The 17,342-nt window shown below is 60.2% G+C and overlaps 1 protein-coding gene across 5 annotated transcripts in view; it reads left to right on the top strand.

Moving 5' to 3' along the window:
• Window positions 1-17,275, top strand: part of RAI1 (retinoic acid induced 1) — a 76,181-nt gene extending 58,906 nt beyond the window's left edge. For all 5 annotated transcript variants that reach the window (XM_065850687.2, XM_065850688.2, XM_071815316.1 and 2 more), the window contains 4 exons: window positions 7,746-13,350; window positions 14,492-14,585; window positions 14,891-14,940; window positions 15,350-17,275. In XM_065850687.2, coding sequence (XP_065706759.2) covers window positions 7,762-13,350; window positions 14,492-14,585; window positions 14,891-14,940; window positions 15,350-15,364 — 5,748 coding nt within the window. In that variant the 5' untranslated portion in view covers window positions 7,746-7,761 and the 3' untranslated portion in view covers window positions 15,365-17,275. The remainder of the gene's footprint in view (window positions 1-7,745; window positions 13,351-14,491; window positions 14,586-14,890; window positions 14,941-15,349) is intronic.
• Window positions 17,276-17,342: the final 67 nt, after the last annotated feature.

Below are 17,342 nucleotides of genomic sequence, written 5' to 3'. Positions count from 1 at the left end.
CAAGGGGGGTCCAGCAGCACCTCGGGGATCCAGCACCTCTTCCATCCCACTAATGAACCAGTATCTTGATTATATAGTTCCAGCAAAACAGCTTGTCTGACAGCCATGAGCAAGTGCTTGGGAGGCTGCTCTGCGGGGAGGGTCTCTCCAGCGATTTGCATAGATGAAAAGCACGGGAAATATTGGGAATGATCAGCCAAACACCGCAGAACACGGGTTCGGCACCGGCACCACGCTCGTGGCTCCGCTTCTCCCCGCTTTCTTCACAGGGATGCGGTTTCCACCCTGCTTCAAGGGGAAACTGAGGCAGGGGGGCAAAACAGGGCATGGGAGAGGGAGGGAGGATTAATATTAGTAGTCACAGTAGTGATCGGGATGGCTAATTATTATTGGAGTTGAAGTGAGTCAGGCCAAGAGTGGGAGGTGAGGAAGGAAGGAAGGGAGGAAGGAAGAAGGATCCCGACCCATCAGGCAGAAAATAAGTAAAGAATTAAAACAGGAGTGTGCCCAGACCTGGCCGGGCTGTCACCTCATGTTGGCACCGCGCTGACACCGAACTGCTCGGTGGTTTTGAGGCTGGAGGGTTGGCTGAAGGTCACCGTGGTGGTGAGTGGCCACCCCATGGCCACCGCATGGTCACCCCACAGCTACCGTTGTGCCCGTTGGTGTCCCGGCACGGGCTCCTCTTGCCCGTCCCTGCTGCCATCTGCCCGCGCCGGCGGCTGCCGTGGGTCGCAGGAAGGTTGGGGTGCGGAGGGTCCCCCCGGCACCTCCACGGTGTTTCCAGCCCCACCACGAGCTCATTCTCCGCTCCCGGCCGGTGTCGACCCCTCACGCACGTCCCTCCGGGTTACGTCCAGCGATGGATTGTGCTCCGGAGCGAAATTCCCCACCTTTTCCCTTCTTTCTTTTTTCTGTTTTCCCCTTTTTTCTCTTTTCTTTTTTCGTCATTTTTTATCTTTTTTTTTCTTTTTTATTTCTTTTGTCTTTCTTTTATCTTTATTTATTTTTTCTTTCTTTTTGCTTTTTTCCTTTCTTTTTTAATATTTTTCTTTCCTTTTTCCTTTTTACTTTTCTTTCTCTTTATTTTTGTCTCTTTTTATTTTTTCTTACTTGTTTTTTACCTTTATTTGTTATTTTTCTTTTTTCTCTTTATTTCTTTTTTCTTGCTCTCGCCTTTTTTCTTTTTTCCTTCTTTTCTTTTTTCTTTCCTTTTTCTTTTTTTTTTCCTTTTCCGTGTTTCTTTTTTCTTTCTCTTTTCACTTTTCTCCTTCTCCCCGTGTTTTTTAACCCTTTTGTTTTTTCCCTCCCTTCCTTTTCAAATCCCCCCTTGGCATTTTCCAGCAGCAAAAAGAAACACCCCAACTTTCCCCGACTCTCATACCCCCCCATCCTCCAGCCCACCCCTCTGCCAACCTCCCAGCCCTGACGTCGGGAACCCCCCAGCCATCATTCCAAAGTGAAAGAGGAAAAGCCAAGGGGAGAGAGGCAGGAGCTGGCGGACGAGCCGGATTTCCATGCGAGGGGATGAGGTTGGGGAGGCCACGGGCTTCCCCTGGCAAGCGCCGGAGCAACCGGGGCCAGCAGAAACGTTGAGTCATGAGCGCGGTTTGCAGGGGATGGTGGGGTTTTTATTTCCTTTCCTGAATAAAATTCCTCGCCGGGGAGGAGCGAAGCTGGGGGGGCCACAGGAATGAGGGACTGTGCCCCCAAAATCTGGCGATGAGCCGTCAATGGGGGTTGCACCTCGTTTGGATGGGAATTCCCTGGGCAGGTTCCACCCCTCCGCCAAGGCCCCCAGAGGGAATTCCCCAGCAGCTGGATGGGAGGAACAGCATGATCTGGGGGGGCTGCAGGAGATGGGGACCCCTATCCTTCCTCCTCCTCCTCACTCCCTGCATCCGCCCACCCCCGCGCGATGGGCGGCGCAGCCCCAACTCCATTTATCATCATCTGCGGGCAAGTGAAGTGTGCAGGGAACAGCTGCTCCGGTCGGCTGAGCGCCGAAAAAGGAGGGGGGACCGCAGGGATGGGGGTGTGGGGGGGCTGGGGTCTGCCCTGTGGATATCGTTCGCCTCCCAGTTGCTGCACTGGGATGGAGTGTTCGTGTTGTGGGAGATGGTGGTGGTGATGGGGGGGATTGGGGAGAGGGTGTTAATGGGGGTGCATTGGAGAGAGGGGTATTAAAGGGGTTCATTGGAGGAACAATGTATTAAAGGGGTTTATTGGGGGAATGATGTATTGACGATGTTCATTGCAGAGAGGGTGCAATAAAGGGGTTCACTGGAGAGAGGGTGTATTAAAGGGGTTCACTGGGGGAGGGAGCATTAGGGATGTGTATTGGACAGATTGTATTAAAGAGGTTTGTTTGGGGGACTGCATTATCGGGGGCATTGGAGAGGGGGTACATTAATGGGGTTCACTGGAGGAAGGGTGTTAAAGAGGGGTTCATTGAAGAGATGGTGTATCAAAGGGGTTCAGGAGTTCACTAATGAGAGAGTGCATTAAAGGGGTGCACTGGAGTGGGGATGTATTAAAGGGGTTCATTGGGGGAGGGAGCATCGTTGGGGTGCATTGGGCAGAGATTGCTTTAAAAGTGGTTTTGTGGGGTCAGCAGATTAACAGGGGGCATTAGAGGGTCTATTAAAGGGGTTTGTTAGGGGACAGTGCATTGAGTGGGTACATTGGTGGGGTTCATTGGAGGGAGGATGTATTAAGGGGGTTCATCGGAAGGAGGGGGCATTATTGGGTGCATTGATAGGGGGTGCACCCCAGAGGGGTGTTGGGCCCCACCGAGCTGGGTGCCATCATCCAGCACCAGGCACTGCAGCGACATCAAGGGATGCAGGGACAGACGGACGGTGGCAGCTCCACAACCACCCAGAGGGTCTGACCGAGCCCAGCGGGTCCCTTTGCACTGTCCGGGAGGTCGGTCTGTCTGTCCATCCCCCCAAGTTCCTCTCATTCCCAGCTCCTGGGGCAGGACGCCCTTTCCGGTGCTGTGCCCCACACTACGACCCCCCTGGCTCCCCTCTCTGCCTCCCCTTTTCTCTCCTCCCTTAATAATCCAATTCTCTGGAGCAGTTTGCGGTGTGGCAGCCGGCCAGAAAAGGTTTCTTTAAACTCCACCAGCTCACAATTAAACAAATCCGAGGCTGATGCTCCTTGATAGGTGCTTATTCCCCTGCAAGAGCCACCGAGGAGGGGTGAGGGGGGTCCATCCCTTCACCCCCCCACCCCAGTGGCCCCTCGCTGCACCCCTGGGTGGGAAGTGTGTGCTGGGAGGGGGTTTGGCGCAGGGGTTTTGGGGTGGGGAGCAGGGTTCCGCGGTGCTCCGCTGGCCAAGCATCCCCCTGCCAGAGCTGGCTGCTATTTATAGTGGCTGAGTCCTTGTTGATGGCGCAGGAGCAGCCGGAGGAGCAGCAGGGCTGGGGGGACCGGATCAGCCCCCATGGGACCAGCAGCAGCTGGGAAGCGAGACTGGGATTTGGGGGGCAGGGGAACACCGGCAGCCCCGAGGGTTGAGGTATTGGGGGTTTCAATTGCTTACCGAGGGTGCCCTGCCACCGAAAGTCCTGGGGTGCCTGCAGAAGGGTCCGAATCTGGCCCTGCTGTTTCCCTGCCAGCCAAGGGGAAGGGGGAGGAAAGAGGAAGGAAGGAGGGATGGGGGGGAGGAAAATGACACCAAACTCAGCCACGCAGCACAAATCCTCCAGAGCAGTGGGCAGGCTGCGAGCTGCTGTGCAGGCGGCATCGGCAGCGCCGGGGCTGCGCTGGGCTGGCTGTGCCGCGCAGTGCAATGGCTCAGCTCCCGGCATCGGCCCTGGGCACCGCGTCGGCCCCGTGCACTGCATCAGCCTCATGCACTGCATCGGCTTCATGCGCCGCATCAGGTCCATGCACCACATCAGCCCCATGTACTGCGTTGGCCCTGTGCACCGCATCAGCTCCATGCACCACATCGGCTCCGTGCACTGCAGCATGGCTTCATGCACCACAGCATGGCCCCGGGTCATGCGGCGGTGCTGGGAAGTGCAAAAGGTCCTGTGTGTCCTCAAAGGGTGACAGTGGAGCTGTGCTGGGAGATGTGGGGCCGACTGGGTTGCTCATGCATCCCCGGGGACCGTGGGGACAGGATGCTCCCGGGTGGCTGTAGTCAGACACAAGCACAGCTCCTTGCCTTGCAGGGACAGGGTTGCGCTGGCTCTGGGCACTGTGATGGCCCAATGTCCCCACCTCCTCCCACGGACGCCCTGGGGACCCCTTCCCTTGCTGTGACCACTGGCTACAGCTGCGGTGGCTTTCCCGGCTGCCAAGGGCAGGTGTCCGGCTGTTGCCATGCGCCGAAGGCCCGGTGTCGATTCCCATTGCAGGAGCTGGGCTGGAAACTTCTTCAGGGCCAGGAGAGCACGTCTGGCAGGGACGTGGAGGGGGGGTGACCATGCGGGGCCCTGGGGACACGTCTGTGGCCGCCTCCCCCTCCCAGGCAGGGCTGTAACCTTGCTGCTGTCGACAGCTTGATTTGATGCCATTAAAGCGTTTGCTCGGAAACAGCCTACATCAGGCGGCAACATCTGTTACGGCCTTTCTCCGGCAAAGCTGCGGCAGAACCGAGGGCAGAGCTGGCCTCTGGCTCTGCCGACACGTCCAGGTGCTGCTGGTGACAAGTGTGTCCCCTCCCAGCCCCCAACAGCAGCATCACCCCCAGCAGAGTACCTGGTACCTGCATGGAGATGGGGATGTGGCTCGGGGCGTGGGATCTCGGCTCATCTTGGGTAGGGAAGCAACGGGCAGCTGCAGCCCGGTGGGTCTCATCCAGCCCCTCATACTGTGACTGCTATAAGAGGACGCCCATGGGTGCAGGATGAGTCCCAGCCCTTGCCAGGCACCGGAACGTGTCCCTGTGTCCCCATGGCCTGATCCCACTGCGGGGCTTCCTCCTATGGACACACACACCCTGCTTGCATGCACAGCGCCGCACACCCTGCAAGCGTGCAAATTCTGCACAGATATATACTATGTAAGTGTGCAAACCCTGTATGCATGCAAGCTCTGCACACCCTGCACACGTGCACACCCCGCACATGTGCTTCCTCAGCACAACTGAATGACTTGCCCCGTCTCAGCCTTGCATTGTCCCAGCTGTTTGGAAAAGTAACAATAATTAATTAATAACAATAATTAATATTTAAAGAGAACAGGGGGCAAAAAGCTCCTATCAAAGCACCAACCCAAGGTCTTCTCAAGCTGATTTCATTTTTCAGACCTGCTTCCACGTGGAGCACGAGGGGCCCTTTTCTCCCTTTAATTTTCTCACCGCCACCTGGGGCTGCCCCAGAGGCCTGGCTTTGATTTTGCTGCCTTTGTTCCGGCAGCCCCGGCACAGGACAGGCCAGCACCGCACCCACGCTACGGTGGGGACATTCGCACTGGCCTCACCAGATTTCTAATTGACCCGTCCCTTCCCTGGGATCTGGGCTTCAACCGCTTCCAGTTGCCTGTGCAGCCTGCGAGGTGCAGCTCTGATATGGGGAAGAGATATGGAAAGCATCCAAGAATGGAGGGGACAGGGAGGACAGGAGGACATGTTGGCAGCACTGAGCTCGGTTCCAGTGGCACAGGGGGCACTGTGCAATCGGTGCATCCCTGAGATGCTGGTGGTTATGGAAATATAACTAAATAAAGCCTCGTCTTTGTACGTAGTCCCCAAAAAGGTGCAAAAAGGAGACATTACTGGTGTCCACACCACCAGCACCCCATCTCTTCCCCTCGTCACAGGTAGAGGGGACAGCACAAGGGTCACCACTGTGGCGCGTCACCAAGGGAGCAGCACCGGGGACATCCCTGGGGAGCTGCAGACCCTTGGGGCTGCCCTAACCTGAACTCCCAAATCTCAAGTTGCTGCTGGAACAGTCTCATGTTCACCCCAGCACCTCCGACCTGCTGGTGCTGGGGACGGGCAGGATGTGTCCCCACTGTTCTCAGGCCCTTCATTAGCCCCACAAGCTGCTCAGCTGCCTCCAAGATCAAACCGGTGACCCAGGCGCTTCCCTGCACCTAACGGGAGCGGGGCTGGAAATGAGGTTTAATGACGATGGTGACGAGGCGCTGGGCTGGCGGGAGCAGACAGCTTCCAGATGGCATCGCACCGGGCAGGGGGAGCGCCGGGGGGGCTGCGGGAGGCAGCAGCAGGCAGAGCCGGGCAGAGCCAGCAAGTTGAAATGACTTTTTTTGCGGCAGAGCCTGCGGTTCTGGCCCTCCACACTGCTGCTTCCAGTAATTAGCCTCAATAATTAAAAAGAATGGTGATAAGCGGGGTGTTCGCAGGGGCTCGCAGGATGCCGGCGTCACCAGGGAGGGTGTGTGAGGAGGGGGGTGAACGATTTGCAGAGGCGAGGGGTCACACCTGGTGCAGGGGGTCACTGTGCCCTGCGGGGCTGCAGGGAGGGGGTTTGTTCACCCAGCAAAGCCAGGACGGGCCACAGAGGTGGGGAAGGTCCCAGCAGTGGCGTCAGGGTCTGGCTGGGCACGGTGCAGGCACGGGGGGAGGCAGCAGGACCCGACCACCCCTCTGCTTGTGGGCATTGTGCTGCGGAGCGGGGCGATGCTGCGGGGTCAATGCGAGGAGGTCTGACAAGGTGATGCAGGGTGATGAAAGGTGAGGCGATGCAACGCCAAACGATGTGATGTGGAGCGAGGTGATGCGATGCAGAGTGATGCGAGGTGATGCAAAGCCAGCTGCTGCAATCTAGGACAATACAGGGTGGCGCAATGCAAGGCGATGTGATGCAGGGAGATGCAATGCAAGGCAACGTGATGTGATGCGATGTGATGCAAGGCAATGCAATGCCAGGCAGTGTGATGTGATGCGATGCAGGGCAATACAAAACAAGGCAACGCAATACAATGCAATGCAATGCAATGCAAGGTGATGAAATGCAAGTCAGTGGGATGCAGGACAATGCAAGGTGATGCAGTGCAAAGATGCAACACCAGGTGATGAAATGCAAGGCGATGTGATGCAGGGTGATGCAATGCAAGGTGACATGATGCAGGGAGGTGAAATGCAAGGTGAGGTGATGCAGGGCAATGCAATGCAAGGCAATATGATGTGATGTGATGCAGGACAATGCAATACAAGATAACACGATACAAGGGAACAAGATGCAGGGAGATGAAATGCAGGGGCGATGCAATGCAGGACAATGCAATGCAGGGCAATGGAAAGTGAGGTAATGTGATGCAAGGAGCTGAAATGCAAAGCGATGCAATGCAAGGCAATGTAACGCAGGGCAATGTGATGCAAAGCGATGCAATGCAAGGCAATGTAACGCAGGGCAATGTGATGCGGAGCAATGCAATGCAAGATAACATGGTGAATGGAGCTGAAATGCAAGGCGATGCGATTCAAGGCAATGCAGGGTGATGCAATGCAATGTAAGATGATGCAGGGAGGTGAAATGCAAGGTAACACGATACAGGGAGGTGAAAGGCAACACAATGTGACGCAGGGCGATGTGATGCAAAGCAAGGCACTGCTGGGTGATGTGATGCATAGTGAGGCACTGCCGGATGCGGGGCAATGCATTGCCAGGTGCTGTGCCGCAGGGTGGCGGCAAGGCCACGTGGTGCCAGCAGGGTGATGCCACGGCAGGCGAGGCGATGTCCCCCGCGGCACACGCGCTCCCCGGCCCTCCGCGGTGGCGACGCTTCATTTGAATTCTCGCCTCTCTCTCTCTTCGCAGATAACGAGCCCGCGCCATGCAGTCCTTTCGAGAAAGGTGTGGTTTCCATGGCAACCAGCAGAGCTACCAGCCGACTTCACAAGATACATCACGCCTGGAGAATTACAGGCATCAAAGTCAGGCAGGGCCGAACTGCGAGCGGCAGAGGCTGGTGGCGAAGGAGTACTACAGTCAGCAGCAACTGCCGTACGCGGGCTACGAGAACAGCACCGTGGAGAAATACCACCGGGGAAACAAGCAATTAGCCGGACAGCAGCTGCAAGGCAGGCCGGCCTTTTCCAGTTACGCTGTGCAGGAGAACAGCCCTTACCCGGCCCGTTATTCGGGGGACGAGAGCCTGCAGGCGTGGGGCAGCCAGCCACAGGCGCTGCCCGGCGGCGTGGCCAAGTATGAGGACAATCTGATGAAGAAGACGGCGGCTCTGGCGGGCGGGCGGCCGTACCACGAGCCGTCGGCTGCCCCGCTGCCGTTCCGGACTCACTTTCAGCAGCAGCAGCAGCAGCCGCCCGCACTCCCCTACCCCAAACTGCAGCGGCAGAAGCTGCCCAACGATGTCTCCTCACCTATGCCCTTCTCGCAGAGCCCCCACTTTGGGCAGCGCTCCCAGTCCTTCCCCGCCTCCTCCACCTACTCCTCGGTGCCGGGGGGCAGCCAGTCTGCACACTCCTACAAGAGCTGCACGGCACCCTCGGGGCAGCCGCCATTGGAGCGGCCCCTGGGCAATGCTGCCAGCCTGGCCCCCGGCCCCCGCGTGCCCAACCTGCACGGCTACCAGCCCAACCGCATTGGCTACGAGCAGCCCCCGCAGCCGCCACCGCAGCCTCCGCAGCCTCCGCCACCGCAGCCCCCGCAGCCGCCTCAGCCTCCACAGCCACCGCAAACTTTGCAAGGGCGGCATCACGCCCCAGAGACTCTCCACTACCAAAACCTGGCCAAGTACCAACATTACAACCAGCCGGGTCAGACCTACTGCCAGGGTGATGCGCCGCCCGTGCGGACACCGGAGCAGTACTACCAGACCTTCAGCCCCAGCGCCAGCCACTCGCCGGCTCGCTCCGTCGGCAGGTCCCCGTCCTACAGCTCCACTCCCTCCCCGCTGATGCCCAACCTGGAGAACTTCCAGTACAGCCAGCAGCCGCTGAGCACCGGCGCCTTCCCAGCTGGTATCACCGACCACAGCCATTTCATGCCACTGCTGAACCCTTCTCCCACTGACGGGACGAGCCCTGATGCTCAATCTGGGAACTGCAAAAATTTGCAAAAGGAGAAGCTGCCTGAAAACTTGCTGTCGGACCTGAGCCTGCAGAGCCTGACAGCACTCACCTCCCAGGTGGAGAACATCTCCAACACTGTCCAGCAGCTGCTGCTCTCCAAATCAGCCGTGCCACAGAAAAAGGGCATCAAGACCCCGGCGAGGACCCCCGAGCAGCTCAAGGGGCAGCACTGCAGTCCTGAGAGCAGCACCTACTCGGCAGAGCAGGTGGGGACCCCCTTGTCCGACCCACTGAGCACCCCTCAGTCTGTCCACACAGAGACGCAGGACGCCGACTATCTCAGTGGGTCGGAGGACCAGCTGGAGAGGAGTTTCCTGTACTGCAACCAGAACCGCAGCCCTGCCCGTGTCAACAGCAACTCCAAGGCGAAGCCCGAGTCTGTGTCCACCTGCTCCGTCACCTCCCCGGATGACATGTCCACCAAATCAGACGACTCCTTCCAGAGCATCCACGCCAGCCTGCCACTGGAGACCTTCACCAAGTATGTGACCAACGAACGGGATTGTCCCCGGCTGCTCCTCAGTGCCCTGTCCCAGGAGGAGCTGGCTTCTGAGATCATTGTCCTGCAGGATGCCATCAGCGAGAAGGCAGACAAAACCTGGGCCAACTCTCCCATGCTGAGCAAGGAGGCCACCAAGTCCCCCTTCCAGCTGGAGAACCACCGGCCCTGCCTGGACTCCATGGTGAAGGGCACCTGGCCCAGCCAGGGTGACTCCAGCACCCTCACCGAGCCCCTCAAGCTGGACAAGGCTTCAGGGGCCAGCACTGGAAAGGACTTTGGCGAGGAGGTGTATGAGGGTCCCCAGGTGGAGTTTGTGGATGCTGAGACTAAGGATGCGCTGAAGGACACGGCCCCACTGGCCTTCAACTCCAAGCCCAGCATCCCGGCAGCGACGTCGAGCGCGGGAGCTGCCGGCTACAGCTGCTACTCGAACACCACCGCCAACTCGGAGGGCTCAGAGAATGCCATGGAGCACTTTGAGTGGCCGGAGGAGAGCCTGGGCGAGGCGTGCCTGCGGTGGAAGGAGTTGGGCTCGGGTCTGCAATCCTCCGACCTGCCCAAGGGCTTGTTCCCCAGTAAATTGGTGGGCTCCTGCAAGGAGAAAAAAAATGCCTGCGGCCTGGATCTGTGTGACGGCGAGCAGCCGGCCAAGAGCGAGCCAGACCGGGACTTTGGCCAGCAGGCAATGGAGGAGGAAGAGGAGGAAACACTGACTTATGATGAGGCCACAAAGGCGGACAGCGAGAGGTGGCTGCAGGACACCCGGCACTGCTGCTCGACAGGGGACTTCAGTGAGATCCCCATCATCTCCTCGCCGGAGCTGAAGGAATCGGACCTGGAAGTGGAGGAGTATTCCTCACTCTGCGAGCTGGCCGGCTCGGAGCAGAAGTCGGTGACATACGACACCTCGCCGACCAAGCCCCCGGAGATGCCCGCCGTGCTGTCCTCCAGCGAGGTGCCCGTGTCCGCGGAGGAGACCGTCAGCACGGTGGAAAAGGAGAGCTCGGCTCCTGCTGCACGCCTCTCCGGCCAGTCCGTCATCCTGCTGGGCCCTGCCGTGGGCACGGAGACCAAGGTGAAGAGCTGGTTTAAGTCCTCCCTGCCCCACATCCAGCCTGAGGAGGAGAGCGGTGGAGGGGAGACATCCCCCCCAGAGGTGGCCGATGCCGAATCTGCCCCATCAATGGCGGTGAAGCAGCAGCTCGTGCCCGAAAACACGCCGGGGAAAACAGAGCCGGTCTCGCGGGGCAAGAGCCTCCGCAACAAGAGGGTTCACTGCCGGCTGCTGGAGGGGGACAGCCCCGGCAGCGCCGTGCCCAGCCCATTCAGTGACTTTCTGGCAGCCGGTGGCATGGCCGGTGCCTGCCTGGGGCCAGACGGCCCGGCGGACGTGCCAAGCAAGAACGCCCACAGCCAAACGCCCCGGTTTCCAGCCGAGGGTCTGCCAGCACGCATGTGCACCCGCTCCTTCACCGCCCTGGCTGAGCCCCGTGCTCCAGCACCGCTGGAGGGGCTGAAGGCCCCCACGCACCAGGAGAAGCTGGGGAAGAAGCCTGGCTGCGGTGTGAAGCAGCGGGTGGCCTTCAAAGCCAGGAAGCGCAGCGGCCGGCTGACCCCCAAGGTGGTCCAAAATGCCAGCGATGCCACCGCCATCCTGGTGCCGGGCTTGGTGACAGCGGAGGAGGCAGCAGGGCCGACACCGCCGGAGGGGGACGTGGTGGAGGGAGGGGAGAGGGACCAGCAGTCGATGATCCTGCGTTCCCGGACAAAGACGCAGGAGGTTTTCTACACCAAGAGGCGGCGGGGCAAGAGAGCGGCCGATGTCCGTCTGAAGAATTGCAAGGCACCCAAGAAGCTCATCAACAACCACCTCCCACCTGCCTTCAAGCTGGCGGCCCCAGGCAGCCCCCACAAGGAGGGCAAGGTGGGTGCTCGCATGAAGCTGCCCAAAGCAGGGCCAGGCATGGGGGGCAAGATGTCTGAGCGGCCCCTGCACTCGCTGAAGAGAAAATCCACCTTCATCTCCCCCATCCCCGCCAAGAAGAGGAACCTGGTCCTGCGGAGCAACAGTGGTGGCGTGAAGGAGGAGAAGCCAGAGGGCCCCTCCAGCCTCTTCAAGAAGATGCCTGTGGCCAAGAAGGTGAAAGCCAAGCTGGCCCCCAAGAGCTCTGGTGAAGCTGTCCCAAAGCCCCCCCCACCGAAGGAGGCCCCCGACGTCTGCATCAAAATCACCTCCCGGGCAGCCTTCCAGGAGGCCACCAAGACCAAAGTGCTGCCTCCCCGCAAGGGCCGTGGCCTCAAGCTGGAGGCCATTGTCCAGAAGATCACCTCGCCCAACCTGAAGAAGTTTACCTGCAAACCGGCAGCCACGGTGGCGGCCACGGTGGCCACCTACGGCACTTCCCTGAGCCCAGTAGGGACAGAGAGGGAGCGGGCGGTGAAGCACGGTGGGGTGGCCCCGGCAGCGGGTGACACACGGCTGCCCAAGCCGGCGGCGGCACAGAAGGTACCCACCGCACCGCTGGCTGAGCAGCTCTGCCGAAACCCCGCCGGCCGAGCACCAAAGGGCAAACTGGGCAGCGGGAAGAAGCTCTCAGCCGAGGGCTGCCAGGGCGAGGCCGATGCCCCAGCCCTGGGGGCACAGCCCAGCTCTGTGGCAGCCAAGAGCCTGGGGCTCCTGCCCAAGAAGAGGAACCGCAAGGGCAAAGCAGCAGCGCTGGGCATGGCCAAGGCTCCACTGGGCCCTGCACCGCCGGTGCTGCCCCGGGAGCGTGCAGCCGGCCCGGGTGGCGGGGAGGAGGTGCTGCGGGAGGGGAAGAAACCAAAGAGCGAGGAGAAGGAGGCCGGGGGCGGTGAGGGGCCCCCTGAGGTGCGTCCTGCTGCTGGGGCGGCACGGGGGCCGAAGCCCCGGGCCAACCACTCCAACTACAACGGCTACTCCAAGCGGCAGCGGAAGCGGCTGGCCCACGGCAAGGCCAAGGCGGTGCCGGCGCGGTGCAAGAGCCGCGGCAAGCGGCGGCGGCAAGCCCAGCAAGTGCCGCTGCTGCACCCCGCCGAGCCCGAGATCCGGCTGAAATACATCTCCTGCAAGCGGCTGCGGGCGGACAGCCGGGCCCCGCCATTCGCCCCCTACGTCCACGTGGAACGGCGTGGCGAGTTCACCACCGCCTGCACCGTCATCAACACTCCCGGCGAGGAAGCCCGGCTGCAACGGGGTCCGGCTGGGCCGGCACCGCGACCGCGGGCAGCTCTGCCTGCCTCCTCCACCATGCACATGGGGCCGGTGGTGTCGAAGGCGCTGAGCGCTGCCTGCCTGGTCTGCTGCCTGTGCCGCAACCCCGCCAACTACAAGGACCTGGGGGACCTCTGCGGGCCCTACTACCCCGAGGACTGCCTGCCCAAGAAGAAGTCGCGGCTGAAGGAGAAGGCACGGGTGGAGGGGCCGGGCGAGGACGCCACCCCGCCCGCCGCCACGGCTGACCGGGCGCCCCGAGGGACAGAGGGTGGCTGTGGTGCCGGCAGCAAGGCGGCGAGGCCGGAGGGCGCCGCGGAGGTGGCCAAGCAGAGCTCGCTGCGCTCCAGCCCGCGGGGCATGTTCCGTAGGCTGCAGAGCTGCTACTGCTGTGACGAGAGGACAGAGGGCGAGGAGGCGGCCGAAAAGCCCCGGCGGCACGAATGTCACAAGGCCGAGTCCCCGCCGCAGGAGCCGGCGGGTGACACGCAGGAGCACTGGCTGCACGAGGCCTGTGCCGTATGGACCGCTGGGGTTTTCCTGGTGGCGGGGAAGCTCTATGGGCTGCAGGAGGCCGTCAAGGCGGCTGCTGACCTGGTAAGAGCTCAGCTGCCCACCTGGCATGGCACAGCACCCCGGGGGGACATCTCCCCCTGGCCTCCTTCAGCCGGAGTGGTTCCTGCGGCTGCGCCTCTGGCTGGGATGAAAATTAATAGGGCTGACCCGTGAGCATCTGAGCATGAGGAGCTGCCCTGAGAGAGCGGGGCGGAAAGCACCTAAACCCCCCTCCTTTAGGCATAGAAGCGTGTTTCTGGTGTTATGCTTTAGGAGGACAGCAGGGCCCCCCCTGGGACCATGAGGATGCTGAGCCTGGTGGGTTGCATCCCCCAGCCCAGCCATGTGTCACAGGGGGCAGCTCAAAGTGGGACAGACACAGTCTGGTGAAGGTAGTATGGAAGACAAAAAAAGGCATGACATGGCCTGATGCCACAGTGATGGCCAAGGAGAGGAGGCCCAAGGAGAGCTAGAGGGAGGGTGCGTCTGCTCATGGCAGGGGGTTGGACTAGATGACCTTTGAGGGTCTTTTACAACCCAAACTGTTCCATGATTCTCCTCTCTCAGAATGAAGGGAACACAGGTACATGGAGGGAGGAAAATAGGGAGGACACTGCTGGAACATGGGGCTTTTGTGCTGGGGAGCGGGAGGCATCAGCCACCCAGCAGAGGGTCTCCACCAGGCCCCCCAGTACCAGGTTTGGGGCTGGCCATATTCCCTGGTGTGCATGGTCACAGTGTGGCTCCCTGCCCACTCCATGGGGCTGGGGGCTCCCGTCCCTGCAGCACCCACTGGGGACGGCGCAGGAGATGGGGAACACCGTGATCCTCATCCACCACTGCCATGGAGCCATGGCACGGCCCTGGCCATGTCCCTTCACCTTCACACCTCCTGCTCCGTGGAGGATGGCTGTGGGCTCGCTGCCATCCAGGGGAGCGGTGCGGTGGGCAGAAGCTCATGTGTGGCTGCAGACAGCTGAGCAAAGGGCACAGTGACACTTGTGGTGTGTGGGCACGGGAGGAAAAGATGCTGCCTGGGGCTGGAGAGGTGCAGGGACACCGGCGCGTTGCCCTCATGGCTGGGGCTGTCGGGGCGCTGTGCTCCCTCGCTGGGCTCTGATGGGATCTCTCTGTCTCTCTGCATCTCTCCTTCCCTGCTCCGAATTCCTGCATGTGTTTAAAGAAGTGCTCGAGCTGCCAGCAAGCGGGAGCCACCGTGGGCTGCTGCCAGAAGGGGTGTCCCCACACCTACCACTACGCGTGTGCCGTCGACACAGGTGAGCCCGGCCACGGGGACAGGGGTACAGGGGTCCCCTGGTACCCTCCTACCTGGCTGGCTGCTCCACATTGCTGGAGCCCACCCGAGCCCAGGATGGGTTCATGGCTCCCTGCCAGCCGGGGCAATGATGATCCCTGCACCGGCAGCGCTGGCTGGCTGTCCTCAGCTGAACCCTTCATGCAAGGGCTGCAGCTGGTCTGGATGGTGATGGGAGGCCATGGAGAACACTGTGTCCCTGCTGCTCAGGGACAGCCATCCTGCAGTATGGGGACTCCCTGACACGGCTTTCTCCTCTCCTCGCAGGTTGCTCGTTAACCGAAGAGAGCTTCTCTCTGAAATGTCCCAAACATAAGGTAAGCACAGAACCCCCCTGCACACACCCCCAATGCTTTGCAGCCCCTGGGGTAGGGGGGTCTACCTTTGAACAGTCTACCCCCCCAGGGACACCTCACTCCATGGCACACCTACCCGAGACACTCAGCCCCATGGGGTATCATGTCCCTGGATGACACCAGGCCCCCCAGGACCCCCCACTGCAGGGACAGGCCAGTGGGTGCCAGGTCTGGGACCCCCAGCCAGGGTACTGGTGATTATCCCCCTTCCCTGAGCACCGATGGGCTGGGGGGGGGTGATAACTGAACCCGTGCTAAAAGCGCTGCAATCTCAGGTGGGCACCCAGTTATTCGCGGGTGGGGAGGGTGGCTGCTGATGGGGACACTCTGCAGCGGGACCACCGGGCTGATGTCTCTCTTCTCCCCGCAGAGGCAGCCGCTGTAGCTCCCGGCGGGCACCCGCCCTGCCGCCAGCGAGGGACCGGCGGAGGAGGCAGCGCCCTGGGGAGCGGAGCGGGGCCGTACCGAGCCGTGCCGAGCCGTACCGGGAGCCGCCCCGCTGCAGGTGGGCGCAGCGCTGCCGCCCCGGCCCCCTCCCGCCCCGAGCCCGTTCTGGGCGGGCGGATCCAGCGCCGGGTTTTGCCCCTTCGCCGGGCCCCGGCAAAACCCGGCCTGGCTTGAGCGGGAGGCGGAACGGGATCCCATCCTGGGATGGCTGCACAGGGGGGAGGTGGGGGGGGATTCGGGTTGGGGGGGCCATGTAGAAGGGGTCCCGGCGATGTTGTCTTACTGTGGGGCCGCCGGACCCCCCGCGGGTTCCGGCTCTCCATATCTCACACTGATCTGATCTGAGATGTTGCCTTTAGCAAACCTCACGGTGTCTGTCTGTATATATGTGCGGCGGAGAAAAGGAAAAAAAAGAAAAAAAGAAAAAAAAAAGGACAAAAAAAAAAAAAAGAAAAAAAAAAAGAAGACAAACAACGGCCTGCTGTTTGAAACACCACTCTCCTTTATCCATGTTGTTCTTCCATCTCCTGTCTGCCCACACCCTGCCTGGCCCAGGGTGCCAGGCCCTGTCTCCAGCAGCTGGGTCCCCACTAGGGTGATGGGCACGTGGCTGGGTTGGTGGGCACCCACCAGGCTGCTCCAGCCCCATTCGCTCCCTCCGGCTCCCAGCCCATTGCACCCACTACTGTCCCGCTCCATGGGGCACTGGCACTGCTGGGCTGGGGACACCTGGTCCTGCTGCCAAGGACCCCAAAAACCCACTGTCCTGCCTCTGCTCAGCCTCGCCAGCACCTCCTCTTGCTGGTGCTGGGCTTTGCTCCCTGTGCTTGTGCAAATCCCCAGGCTCTGGGTGCAGAGCCCGTGGCCCTGGGTACAAACCCCAGGCTCTGGGTGCTGAACCCCAGGATTTTATCCTGGTGCAAGAGAGTGCAAACAACCCAGAAATGGCCTCCAGGCAGCAGCGGGGTTCTTGGAGGAAGAGGAGGCACTTGCTTCCTCCCTCTGCATGGCCCTGGCTTGCTCCTCGTGCCCTGAGTGCTGAGTTCACTCAGCTCCCTTGGTTTTCACATCCCTTCCTAGACACCCTGGGGGCTGCCCAGCTCTGGGATTGCCCCCCCACCCGTGTCACCCACAGGGCGCCCTGCATGACTCCCCAATCTCTGCAAACCCCCAAGCCTTGCACCACCCACACCCCGGCGCGGGTAGCAAATAATACCCAACCCATGGCAATTCAAGCCCAAATCCCATCCTAAAAACAGAGCCACCAGCTGCCCCCCACCTGCAAAGTATCCTGCAAAGGGGGGGGGCGCAGCGCTGGTCCCATCCATCTCCCTCACCCCAACCCTGCAGAGCCAGCGCCCCGTGTTCCTGCTGTCCCCTCTGTCCCACCCAGCCCTCGCCCTCAAGGTTTGCTGGCCACAAAACGTCTGTTCTTTCAGCAGCTTGGCTTGGACACGGGAGTGAAAAACACACATTTAAAAAAACAAACAAAAAAGAGAAAGAATAATAAAAATAATTAATTTAAAGAAAAAAAAAATCCTGGTGTCCCTGGCAGTGTTGCCTGAAATCCGGCTATTTTTAGTGACATCTTGTACATATGACTGTAAAATGGTAAACCGTGTGTATTATATATTGCCTCATTATATAGTGTATATATATGTATACATATACATATATATAATATATATGAAGACTGTAAATGTTAAGACTAGTGTTCTTATTAGTATATTGCTTCACACTGAAGATTGTGTGTAACAAGCTGTTTCTAAAAGATGTTTATTTTCCTTAAGAGTAAAAAACAGGTCATTGCATTCAGAGCGTCAATAAAGATACAACGATTGTTTTGGAAGTACGTGGCACCCTGCTCGTGGCCTCTCTGTCTCCCGGGGGGCTCCCAGGGGTCCCCCCGGGCTGGA

Source organism: Patagioenas fasciata, chromosome 15 (assembly GCF_037038585.1).
Source record: "Patagioenas fasciata isolate bPatFas1 chromosome 15, bPatFas1.hap1, whole genome shotgun sequence".
Lineage (NCBI taxonomy): Eukaryota > Metazoa > Chordata > Aves > Columbiformes > Columbidae > Patagioenas > Patagioenas fasciata.
This window is presented reverse-complemented; position numbering and strand designations above follow the sequence as displayed.